This window comes from Pterocles gutturalis, unplaced genomic scaffold (assembly GCF_000699245.1).
Source record: "Pterocles gutturalis isolate BGI_N339 unplaced genomic scaffold, ASM69924v1 scaffold14855, whole genome shotgun sequence".
In the NCBI taxonomy this organism is placed as follows: domain Eukaryota; kingdom Metazoa; phylum Chordata; class Aves; order Pterocliformes; family Pteroclidae; genus Pterocles; species Pterocles gutturalis.
In genome coordinates this window covers 1-12,732 of record NW_010141021.1, presented here as the reverse complement: position 1 = coordinate 12,732, position 12,732 = coordinate 1, and the positions used below count along the sequence as shown (strand labels likewise).

At 41.4% G+C, this 12,732-nt stretch overlaps 2 protein-coding genes across 2 annotated transcripts; one reads left to right on the top strand and one right to left on the bottom strand.

Annotated features, from left to right (window-relative positions):
* Positions 1 to 441: 441 nt before the first annotated feature.
* On the top strand, positions 442 to 3,276 carry TRIM14 (tripartite motif containing 14). Its single transcript, XM_010083892.1, is given in 3 exon segments — positions 442 to 561; positions 759 to 1,011; positions 2,696 to 3,276. Coding segments are annotated over 3 exon segments (954 nt in total).
* A 2,029-nt stretch (positions 3,277 to 5,305) lies between these two features.
* NANS (N-acetylneuraminic acid synthase) lies at positions 5,306 to 11,873 on the bottom strand. The gene is made up of 5 exons (XM_010083891.1): positions 11,583 to 11,873; positions 8,554 to 8,653; positions 8,146 to 8,300; positions 6,848 to 7,114; positions 5,306 to 5,699 (listed from the first exon to the last, which is right to left on the bottom strand). Exons 1-5 carry the CDS (start codon positions 11,871 to 11,873, stop codon positions 5,490 to 5,492), a joined length of 1,023 nt encoding a protein of 340 aa, XP_010082193.1. The 3' UTR covers positions 5,306 to 5,489.
* Between the last annotated feature and the right edge of the window lie 859 nt (positions 11,874 to 12,732).

Below are 12,732 nucleotides of genomic sequence, written 5' to 3'. Positions count from 1 at the left end.
GTAGTTGGCTGCTGGAGGTGATTCCTCTGCTGAAGCTCCCGTGAAATGTGTGAGATGAGGTGGTTTGTTTTGTTTTGTTTTGTTTGTTGTTGTTGTTGTTGTTGTTTTGGGTTTTTTTTACAGGCTCTGGGGCAGTATTGGCAGAGAACAGGTCTTAGGATTTTCCTCGCCACCCAGACTGGGGCTCTGCACCTTCAGGGCCATGCCAGCTGCTCCTGCTGGTCCCGCTGCACGGCTAGCTGGGTTTGCTGTGGCTGGAGGAAGAAGGTGATGATGTCCTAGCTTCCTGCCAGGAAATATTTCTGAATGATTGACCCTTTAACCCTCAGGCCTCTCAAGGGTGACAAGAAGAACTTCTCTAGGTACATTGGTGATAAAAGGATGACTAGGGAAAATGTGGGCCCTCTCCGGAAGGAAAGGGGAGACCTGGTTACCCAGGACATGGAGAAGGCTGAGCTACTCAACAACTTCTTGGCCTCAGTCTTCACTGGCAAGTGCTCAACCCCACCACCCAAGTCGCAGCAGGCAAAGGCAGGGACTGGGAGAATGAAGAACCTGCCAGTATGGGATGGCTCCTGTCAGTAACTGCTGGAAGTTCCCCAGGCTCCAAGATTTTGGTAGGGGGGGAGGCCACTACCATAATGGCCCTTGCAAGAAGCTGCTGGAAGTTTCTCAGCTCCGGGTCAGACCTGCCTCTGGCCAAGGTCAATTCATGTCATTGTCTCTATTAACTGGAGAATTTGGCTTTCTGCCCTCAGAGGCACACAGAAATCGAGAGGGAATTGCAGGAGTGCAGGCTCCTGTTAGAACAGTGGCATCCAATACCTCTCTCGTTTGAGCATATACGTAACCATTATAAGCACTTTGTGACAGTTCTCCAGTCCATTCTACAGAAACCACTAGAAGCCCGGCTTAAAGAAGGTACCTAGGACAGTGCTGTGAATTTGCTTTCCCCTGCTCTCCTTTTAAATAAAGCGTGGTCTGTAAGTCAGAGGGCTTTTTATCCCATCAGCTGGAGAAACAGCAGCCTTTCAGGCATGGGTACTGTTCTCTGACAGCATTGGTGTAATGTGCCTATACCAGTGGTGATTTAGGAACATAAGAGGTTCTCCTTTTCCGTATCTCAGGTTGGGAAAGAAATTGTACTGTCCGTGAAATCTCGATCCTTTGTTTTTATTCAGAACTGCCAGTGTGTGAATCAGCTAGTGGCTAATTTAGTTTTAGAAGATTTTTCTGTTCTCCAGATCATTGTGGTCTGTCTTTAATTATATGCCTGTCATGTAATGTGTTAAGGGCCAATCTACAGGTGATCCTTTCCTCTGGTGTTGGTAGGAAAGATGTACAATGAATTGTTTCATCTCTCTGATGGGAAACTCATGGACATTTCAGGTGGCCTGCAGGAGATGAGGGCTGTATCCATTTTTAATCTCAAAGCTGTAACATTCTCTAATACCATTGTACCTGGTGGCAAAGGCCTGTTGCAAGAGAAGGTCTGTTTTCTGGACTGGATCCAGCCCAGTGGAGGCCATGACTGTGACCAAGTAGACACTTGACTTCTGGCTGTAAGTCAGCAGGGAGGGCAAGGGACAGTACTGTGCTGGTAAGAGTGAGTTACATGTTGTCCCTGCATCTAGAGGTTGCTGTATTCTGAGAGGGCCATTTTCCAGTGTTGTTACCTTGTCTTTGTTTCTGTGCTTTCCTGAGTGAGCTGCCATGTCCAAACACTGCAACTTTTTCATTCCAAACAGCTTATCTCAAGTGGAGATGAGCAAACAGGTGTTACACTTGTAAATGCAGCAGCTGTTAAGAAATCAGAAATGCAATGGGCAAGGTGTGTCACAGATCTTTTCCACTTGTGTCATGTCTGTGCTGCAGGATCCAGACTGAGTCAGTCACTTTGTAACTGGAAGCTATTAAGGTGCTAGGACAGCCAGTCCAGGTCACTGATCACTGGCTACTAAGAGAGCACTGCAGCAGACTTAGACTAGATATTAGAAATTCTTTACTGTGAGGGTGGTGAGACACTGGAACAGGTTGCCCAGGGAAGCTGCGGATGCCCCATCCCTGGAGGTGTTCAAGGCCAGGCTGGATGAGGCTTTGAGCAACCTGGGCTAGTGGGAGGTGTCCCTGCCCATAGCAGGGGCGTTGGAACTAGATGATCTCTAAGGTCCTTTTGAACCCAAACCATTCTATGATTCTATGAAACCCTTTGGGAGGTGATAAGTTTTTCCTTTGCAGTGTACGATACTGCTGCTCAGAGCTGTGGTGCCTCTGAGAAACACACTCCTAGTGCGTCTTCAAATGGGATTTCAGTGGAAAGGGATCTCACAACTCAAGAGTCCACTCCAGTGCCCTCTAAAACCCTCGGGCTGTAGTCCCACCAGAAGTCTCTAACTATTCTGTATAAAGCAGAAGCTCTCAGTTTTTGTACCCTACCTAGCTGTATTAATCTTGTCACTTGTGAACCATGCATATACTGACTTACATACTGACCTGCTTTAAAGCCTATTCAGTTTTAAAGCATCAGTGCATATAAACAGTGCAGTGCTTTCTATTAAAAATGTCAGGTTTTGCCTTGCAAAATGGCAGGTTCCAAGACACTGCCAGCTGTGGGCTCCTTTGCAGGTTTTTTTATAACTTGGACTTCTTTGAAGAGTTATGATAAATGTAAGTATGTTTGTGGTTTTGACTGCAGATGCAAGATCACCAACCTAGGAACATGACAGCCTTCACCCAAGGCTGAAATTGTCTGATGACCATCTTGTAGTAACCTGTAATTGGAGGAGGCTATTTTATCCTTGTGGTCCCCAGAGATTCGATAAATTATGGCAGGTGCTAAGCAGAGATGCATTTCTCTCGGGGAGCTATTGCTAGGAAGTTGACCTGCTTCATACTGGAGCAGGATGGTGGATTGGCGCAGCCTACCCTTCCATTGGCTGGAAAGGAGACTCTGAAACATGTCGACTGGGCTGGAATAGAGCATCTTGGTGCCTTAAGAAGTTTGATTTCGAATACTGGGCATTTCACAAGGGGGAGAGAATTCCCATCCTGATAGAAGATGATCCTGATCGCATTGGTATTTTTCTGGATTATGAAGCAGGAATCGTTTCATTCTACAATGTTACTGATGGCATGGCTCATTTGCACACCTTCCGCTGCAAGTTCACTGAACCAGTTTACCCATCCTTGAGGCTCTGGGAAGGGTCCATTAGAATACACAAACATAACATACTCCCCTCATCTGCCTGGAGAGGCTGCAGTCATGTATGGTCCTAAGTTTAGTTTGGTTCAAGCTTCAAGTTCATAGATTGCATAGTGTTAAAGTTGACAAGGTCAGATTTCATTAATAGATGCACCAAGTGATTTAGTTCATACTCAAGTATCATCTCAGAAAAATCAAAGCCTGGCACCAACTGTGGGAAAGGTCCCTTCAAGTAAAGCTGAAGCAGAAGCTTCTATAGTCACACTTAGTAGCCATTAGCTTATCTTATGACAAGAGACTCTGAACTGGGCTTCTGGGTGGCCCTATTCTTCGTGCAAAGTGGAAGCACAAGAAATAGTTGTGCACCATCCCCAGTAAAAGATGAAATGCTTGGAGGACTCACAGGTGCAATAAAAACACTAGGTCAGTGGGGGCACTTGTGCTTAATTTATTTTTGTGTTGTATTTGTTAAGGCTCTTTCTTTAACTGCTGCTGGATAAAGGTATGCTCACATAAAACTAGGAGAGGCAGCTTGGAAGTTTCTATACAGGGATAATTTATGTATTTCCCAATACATTAATTAAAGCCCTGGAAATTTTTGGAGCTCATGTTTAAAGCAGCCTCTAGGACCAGCCCTGCTGGAGTGAAGCACCAATTCTACTTGAAGCAGGTCAGGTAACCTTATGGGGCTCAAATACTGAAGGCCCTGGAATCATCACCAGTGCTGGCAAAGGCAAAGTCTGACCATAGGCTGAAACACAAAAACAACAGCTTGTTTTATAAGCCAAATTCATTTTTCAAATTTGAATTTAAAAAAACCTTTTAACAACTGAATAATTTTTTGTAATATAAAGCAAGCATATTGCATCAACTGGAGCTCACATACAGTCAAGCACGATTCAAAGAATCTCTCCTTCCCAGTTTAGATAGAAATACAATTTCCTCAGAATGGCAGAAGGGTAAATATTTTGAAAGTAAATACCTCACAGGTACAGAAACACCACCACCAAATTCAAGATACTTCATCAACTTGTGATCAAGACGTAGCAAGTTCCAAATAACCATAGCTAGTAAATGATTCTACCACAGAAAAATGCAGATGAATTATACCAAAGCAATTCTGTGCCAACCAAACTAATTAAGGGATGCCTGGTTTGCAGCTACTACCATATGGCTCCTTCCTGGACAAAGGGAAGGACAGCAGGCTGATAGTGGGATTGCACTTCTTACTTGAAAAGTGAGAAACTGTGATTCAAGTGCAGAACACACAAGAGGAGCACTGATCATGCCAAAACATAGTGATGTGATCTGGTTAAGAAGCCAGCCTCAGCTGTCTCAAACACCAGTGCTGGGGTGCAAAAGATTTGTTAGAAGAAGGAGGCTGCTGAATCTTCACCAGCGTTTGGTGAGAAGTTGCCTTTAGGTACAAATAGAGATATCCACATGCACTGCAGAATTAAGATTCCAGGCTTCACTAAGCTCACAGCAGATGCTTTTGACATTTTTTTGAAGCATGGGTTAAGTTTATTTCCCCTGATTAATCTCAGATCTGTTTCTCCCCACTTAATCTGCCTTGCCGCCCTCTTGCTTTTAGGTCACAAAAAAAAGTTATTTTTCTTGCCCCTCAAATGGGACCTTTCTACATATCCAGTTTGCTTCCTTTCTTGATACTGTCTCTTGAGAACCTAGCTTTCTCCAGGAGCTCATTTTCCCCAGAGCGCAGATTCCTGCAAACCACTGTTTTATCTTAAGACTTATCTCGAGGCTTTCATCTTGAGAAAAATCATGAGGTTGCATGTGTAGTTTCCTGTTCAATGTATGTAAACTTTCACTTATCTGTATTCAACTCCAACTAGCATCCTGTTATCACAGGGGTGAGGAAAATGGCAGAAAAGAGAGGAATATAAAAAAAAATGGTGCTAGAACAATTCAAAAGTGTAGACAAAAGTTACTGTGATCTAGTGTATTCCTACCAGAAAAGAGAAGCTGCAAAGCAGCAGACTGTGTTCTTAAGATCTGGCAAAACTCCCAAATTAATCCAGGCTAAGTGGAATGGAGAAAGGAGGAGCATGGAATTTTCTAGACACAGTGCTATACAGTTTCTAATAAAATTGCTCATCATTATACCCAGTTGCTCCAGAAACTTCATGCCAATGAGAACCTGAAAATTCTAATCTGCTTGGATCCTCATAATTGCACCCCTTTCTTCTAACCATGCTGCTTTACTTAAATATGTTGGGCAGTAGTATAGTACTACATAATGAAATATGGAATGGAGTGCTTTGGTTTAGCACTTCACTTTTTTGACATGATCTTCCACAGCTTGCTCAGTGATGGTTTCATCCTCTTCAATTTTTTTTTTAACCTTCTGGCCCACCAGGTCAAAGATTGCTTCTGGGGGAAATCCCTTAGGCTCTCCCACCTTCACTGTCAGCATGTCAAGTGTCAGTATTGCACCTTCAGGAATTGTCACTTTTGCCACAACAGACTTTCCCAGCTACAGGGGAGAAATAAAAAAAAAAAACAGTTTACACATTCCTAGGTTTAGTATACGAAAAAAGGCTAAAAAATATTATGCAGTTACGTGGAACAGGTTGTGTGGAACTGCCCTCCCCAGTACTTCTTATTCCAAATGCAGGCTGAGTTAGCATGGAAACCTTCACTGTAACTAGGCTATCCTTTTGGAAATTGGGTAATGGCTCACTGGATTTTTTCAGAATCAGAATGGAGGGAATTTTATTATACTGACTAGTATTCTAGCTTAGAGTAAAAGCAGCTCGTATACAGTCATAGAGACCTATTACTCTATTGCTATTACTGACTTCTTTGTAGTTGACTCTGGTGAAACTGCACCTCTGCTGTGTTCAGTTTTGGTCCCCTCACTACAAGAAAGACATTTGAGGTGCTGCAGCATGTCCAAAGAGCAATGAAGCTGGTGAAGGGTCTAGAGAACAAGTTCTGTGAGGAGCAGCTGAGGGAACTGGGGTTGTTTAGCCTGGAAAAAATGAGGTTGAATGGAGACCTTATCACCCTCTACAACTACAACGTGGGTGTTATTCTCTTCTCCCAAATAGCAAGTAATAGGACGAGAGGAAATGGCCTCAAGTTGTACCAGGAGAGGTTTAGATTGCATATTAGGAAAGATTTCTTCACTGAAGTGTTGTCAAGAATAGGCTGCCCAGGGAAGTGGTTGAGTCACCATTCCTGGAGGTTATTTAAAAGACATATAGAAGTAGCACTTAGGGACATGGTTTAGTGGTGGACTTGCCAGTGTTAGGTCAACGGTTAGACTCAATGATCTTAAGGGTCTTTTCCAACCTATATGATTCTATAATTTTCTACTCAACTTGGTTAACAACTGGATGATATACACAGAACTCTGTTATACTCAAAACTGCCAACATTACGCTTTGGTAAAAATAGTTACTGACTGTCAGAAATAGCAGTTTACAGAAAATCATAGGTCTACTCGGACATTACAGTGGGCTAAGCATATGCATGCTGCTACTTAGCAGCAGAAATTGTTGAGTGGAGAGGCAGAAACACTGCTGCATTAAACAATTAGCAAGCTATTTTTTCTGAATATAGTTATTAGCTTAGGTCTAAATGAGTTTCTGCTATACATGACTCAAAAGCAGAAGTTACCTTTTCATTGCAAGCCATTTCACAGGGCAGAAGTTGCTTGACTGGAGAACCCATTGCTTTTTCCACAGTACGGATGGCTTTCACTAACTCCAACAGTTCGTTTGGCTCCAGGGATGCTTGGTGGTCACTTCCTTTCCATGTTTTGTCAAGAGTCACATGGCGTTCCACTACTTTAGCACCCAGAGCAACAGCTGCTATTGAAATGGCTATGCCAGTTTCATGCCCCGAATAGCCAATAGGGATATCAGGAAAAGCTGACTGATATGCCTTGAATCACAACAGAATTGGTCTGAATTAGCAAGGTAGCAATTTCAAAGACAAAGCAAATTTAACTGTAACAACTGCAATAAAAACCACGGACAATTACTCTGCCACAAACCAAGCAGTTGGTTATGCCGAGAATAATTTTTTTTTTTATACTGAAGAAGTCACACTGCATTGCTGACCATCACGTTTTAAGAATTTCACTAGGATTACCAGTACTGACAAGGAAAAGGAAGTATGTTCTACTCTACAACTTCTCTTACTTTTAATTCCATTGTACTCTTAAGGTCTTCAATGCCTACCTCACTGTAAGTTACCGTAATAGAATAGTGCTCTATTTTAGTTCAAGATCCCAGTGGTCTGGTTAAACAATCTGCATCCAAAGCAGATTTCTTCAACCCCATATTTAAAATCTGAAGCAATCCTTTCAGCCATACATAAAGAACAGTCACCCAATCCTAAAGGCAATTAAATGCAGCCATGTCCTGTTCTACTAAAAATAACACACTACTTGTGCGTAAAACTAGGCAAATGCTTCAACACTGGCTAATCTATGAAAATCTTCTTGCACTATCAGGCATATCCAACTAATATTTTCAGTGAAGGAAACTATACAAGGGCCTAATCGATTTTCTACATTGCCCTGATATTCACACAAAGCATTTTTAACAAAAGTTGCTGGTGTAGAAGTTTAGAATTACATTCTCAATTCCATCCATCTTTTTAATGGTAACAGTCTACAAAATTTTTCTTTGCACTACAAAGCACAGGGTTAACCTGTTAACCATATGTCATGTTTTCTTCTGTTTAATTATGAGTACTCTATTAATACCTTTTATCATATTCCTCAAAGCTGAGTTAAATCCTTAAAGAGGATCCATTGGGTATTTTTACTTTAACACTTGCACGAATTAGAGGAACATGATACATCTTCTGACTTCTCAGAAGCAAATTCCAGCATGCCTAAGATCTCGAAATGTATCTCAGTAAAAGTGCATAGCCCTTCTCTTGTACCCTACCCATGGCACACTGACCGATATAACACGGAGATTGACATCCTCTGGCTGAAGTGGGTATGCACTAGTGCACTGCAGGAAGCAGAAGTTTGGATTGATGGGCTTCACAATCTGATAAACCCGATGCATTGTGTTCATCGATTGCATCCCGCTGGATATCACCATTGGGCGACCTAGCCATTAGAAAACATGCACATGTTTTGTCCTAGGTCTGTAAGAAAGCTACACAAGATTAAATTAAATTATTGATGTAAATTAATTCGGCAGAAAAGGAAGTTGGGAACCTTTTTTTTTCCAAGTTTGAGGGTGATTTTCTTCTAAAGGGACTTTAGATGTTTTTCTAAAATCAACGGGATGAAAGATCTAAAAACTGATCTACTGAGACACAGTGATGTTTACCAAGATGGCTCAAAATAAAATGCTTACCTTTCTTTGCAGTCTTTTCCAAATATGGAAAATTGTTTGTATCTCCTGATCCTACTTTGAAAAATGGAACATCCAGTTCATGTAGAAATTCCACAGCCATCTAGAAAGAAAAGAATTAACTGCATTTTAACACACCACTTCAAGCTGGATCAAGGATGAATAACTTCAATGCCAGGAAATAAAAAAAATCTTTCAAAATAGCAAAACCAAAGCGTAATTAAATAAGTCATATATGCCCCCAAGATACACTGCTCTTGAAATCACATTTACTGTTCCGAGGATACTAGTTTCCGTCTTCCCTCCAGGTGAAGTATTATTGAAGTGCCTTCTTTTATACTGCTACTACAAAACCAGTTTTTTTCCACAGGTTTTGACTGGGATCCCTGTCTCAAGGAAGTCTCTCTGGTCTCCTAGCCATAGCTGGTCAAGCCAGCTGTAAGTACAGCTGCTTACTACAGGTAAGCTCCACTGCTCCTCTAATATCAAGATAAGCTTGTGGGCCACACCATTCTTGCTTTTTTTTTTTTTGGCACTGGCAGTGAGAGGAACTACCTGCTGATGGGACCTTGCCTGTTGAAGAAAAAACGTACTGCAGGCATGTGGGCAGTCTCCATCACATCTGGGGGAAACAATGAAATAGTTACCTAACTTTGTCCCCCTTCAACCACCCACAAGCACTTTTAACTTCTTCAGGTCATTCCTTGTTGTAGTCAAAAGTGCCAGAGAAAGACTGCTCATGTCCAAAAGAGAATTAAATCTTCTTCAGCCTTTTTTTTCTATAATTATGATGCAGATTCAATTTCTTATACCTAGGATGCGTAACATCTCTTTAATATAGTTTACTCACTAAGATACGTTGTGCATGAAGACTATATTAAAAAGCCACAGATCTAATCTGAGGAGATTGCACAACATGAAATATGACAGAGACCTCATATTTAAGGCCACTCTTCATTAGGTAAATTTATTTTGAAAATTGGCAGCTTTTCTGTAAGAGATTTAAGGAACAGGAAGTAACCTCAAATAATAGGGACAACATTTAAAGGGAGTGGTTCAATGGGAACCTGTTGTCTCCAGTACACACTGGAACAGAATAGATAAAGGAATTACTCATAGCCTTTATATTTACTTCACGGATCACTTCATTGATTTCCTAACATAGTTAAACACACAATTTAACCTCTTTGACATGGCTGGAGTTACAGAGATTATGTTAAATTTACAGAAGTTAATGTATTCTCAAGGATTTATTATGTCAATTTATGCAATGTTTGCTGTAAGTTCCAAATCCATGTTTTGCAGAAATGCCATCACAAGTCTTAAGAGCTGTGTAATATAATTACTGTTCAAAAAAGAAGGCACAAACATGTATCTGTACTGATGAGGCCACACGCAAAAGGAGCACAGACTTTTAAGAATAAGAAGGATCCCAGAGGTGGAAAGTGATCTTAACTGCTGGATATGAAAGCTGTTCTTCATTGTGCTACAACCTTTAGAAGCTGAAGGTTTTAACATCAAAGAAAGAGGGTGACTTTTCTCCCAAAGGCATATATGGGTCTTTTAAGATCCCAGATACATAAGTCCAAGACTACTGGATTTAATTACTCTTTTCTTGATTCAGCAGGTCTCCTAGACATGAAGATAACAATAAAGGAAACAACACCCTCGTTTCATAATCTATTTCTGAGTCCATGGCATCAGGCTATTGCAATACATGCAAACCACCTTTCTGTCTGTCAGATATCTGAAGCAATTTTGTACGGTATTTGGAGATCATACCATCTCAGCTGTGGCAGAGCAATTCAAGGATTTTGGTCAATAAATTGACAGTAAATTGATAGGAGTAAGAATGGCCAGAGGACTAGAAAAGACATCATAAAAAGGCTGAAAGAATTGAAATTGATTAGTTGAGAGAATAAAAAACAGAAAAGGGACTTCATAATGGTGTTCAAACACACAGAGAGGAGATAAATTAAAAGTATGAACTTTTAGGTCAGATAAGGCAGGACAAACATTATGAGAAAGGAGATTAAAGTGATACATCAGGAATTCTCTCTGACAGTAAGGAGAGTGAGGCACTGAACAGATCACCTTAAAATATGAAATAAATCCCATCCTTGTCCTACCCTGTGTAAGGCTACTTGTAGAAAGGCAGGGACATTGCTGAGTTTGCCTTATGCAAGAGTGGCCAGCTTACTTCTGGAAGGTCTCTTTCAGTTTGGTTCTCTGTATTTTCCTGTCCACAAAGAAAATCTCTGATCTATAATGGGGTTTAACTGTTACTTGATCTTTCCAGTTTACACTTTTCAATTGTATGCTGCATTTGTTAACACTGTAACTAACATAATTCTGAGGTAGGCAATGTGCAAGAGTTAAAGAAGTACACATTTCTCATGGGAGAACAGCAGCAGAGGAGCTTCCTGGAGTTTACAAGCTTGTGACTGATGTCCAGGAGCCCACTGACAAAAGTCAGTAAACGCTTCAGGAGCAAGAGGGCATGGTGGAGAACCTCTCCATGAGATTAGTAAAAGAAAAAGGAATACAGCCATTTCTGCTGCTTAGAAACACCAGCTCGGGTCTAGTAAACAGCAGAAAGGAAGAAAAAAGAGGGAAATAATAGGGATTAAGTTGAGAAAGGAATTTGGTTTAAATACAGAGGGAAGTTTGAAATGCTTGGAGCCAATATACCAGACAACACAGGATAGCAGTCAGATTGCAGTCTGTATCTAAACTCTCAAAGCCTTGATTATTTATGGAGTTCAGCTAAGGCCTTGTCTCTGATACAATTTACTGTGCATAAATATCTCAGCATACATGGCAGGTCTTCCAAAATATTCAGCCATCTACTCAACCACTGTAGAGACATACAAGTCAACAGGCAGAAGTACAGTTACTCTAGTTTCCTCATTTAGAAATTCAATGCCCACACATATTTATTATTCTTTTCATGTAAGAACTATCACACCAAAGTAATAACCAATAGACATGACTGCTGGACTCTGCCTGTTATTCCAGTGTGGCTTACGTACCTCATCCATGCCAGAAGCTGTGAAGAAAATGCCAATCTCTTCTGCATATTTCTTGAGCTCTCTATATTGGTCATGACTAAACTCCAAGTGGTGCTTGTGCTCACCATAGGTCTTTCCCCAGGAGTGTTTAGAGGTATAGGGTCTTTCTAAGGCTTTTTTGTTGAATTTGTATTCCAGTTCGCTCTTCTGGAACTTAGCACAGTCTGCTCCGCAGTCCTGCAAAACAAGCTGGTGCACCCTGAGTGGATGTGCAACTGAAACTGCACTGATGATAAATCTGAACACAAGCATCGTGTAACTAATGTGTCCATTTGCAGTGGAGTTTTCACATTACCATCACAGCGATCACAGGAATGGTACAAACACAGGGTGACAGAGGACCTGCCCTTTTATTTCAAAATAAACAGGACCATGCCCTGACATGCGCCCTTTTATTTCAAAATGCCTGTATACTTAATAGAGTAGCAGTCTAGAAAGAAATCATACCGTAACTACAAAACTGAACTGCCTTTTGCTATGCAGGCCACTTATTTGAAGAGTTGATTTCTGTGGTGTTTTCCAAGCTCAGCTGTCCCAGGTTAATTTTACATGAAAACAAGTGACAGGATTCTGTAGAATAAGAAGTACAAATCTGAAATTTGTCTGAAGCGACACAAACAGCGAAGTTAAATTACCACTACACTATTTTGCATTTATACCACAGTCACAGGTCTGAACACATCATGCCCTGATTTCTCCTTCAGTGACGTTACATCATTTTCTAAAGTAGATACACCTAACGTATATAATACTGAATTTTAAAACAGCATGGCTGTCTTAGGGGATGATGTAAGTATTACCTCAAAAAAACGTAATGCAATCCCGTCAAATTGGAGGTTCATTAGACCACAGTTACTCGATCTTCCCATATTCGCAGTTAGCTTACGGCACAACTGAAGGCCGGCTGTGAACCCCTCGGAGGCTCTATACCGTGTTTATGTATGCGGAGGTGTCGGCTGTGAACGAGGCAGGGGCTGCCTGAAAGCCCGCAGTGTGACCACAGGCTGTGAGCTACACACCGAAGGCTACCAAATACGCAGCCGCGTTGTTGGCCCTCATCACCACGGTCTCGTTGCAGCTACTTTATTTTAAAAATTCCTCCCGTACGTCG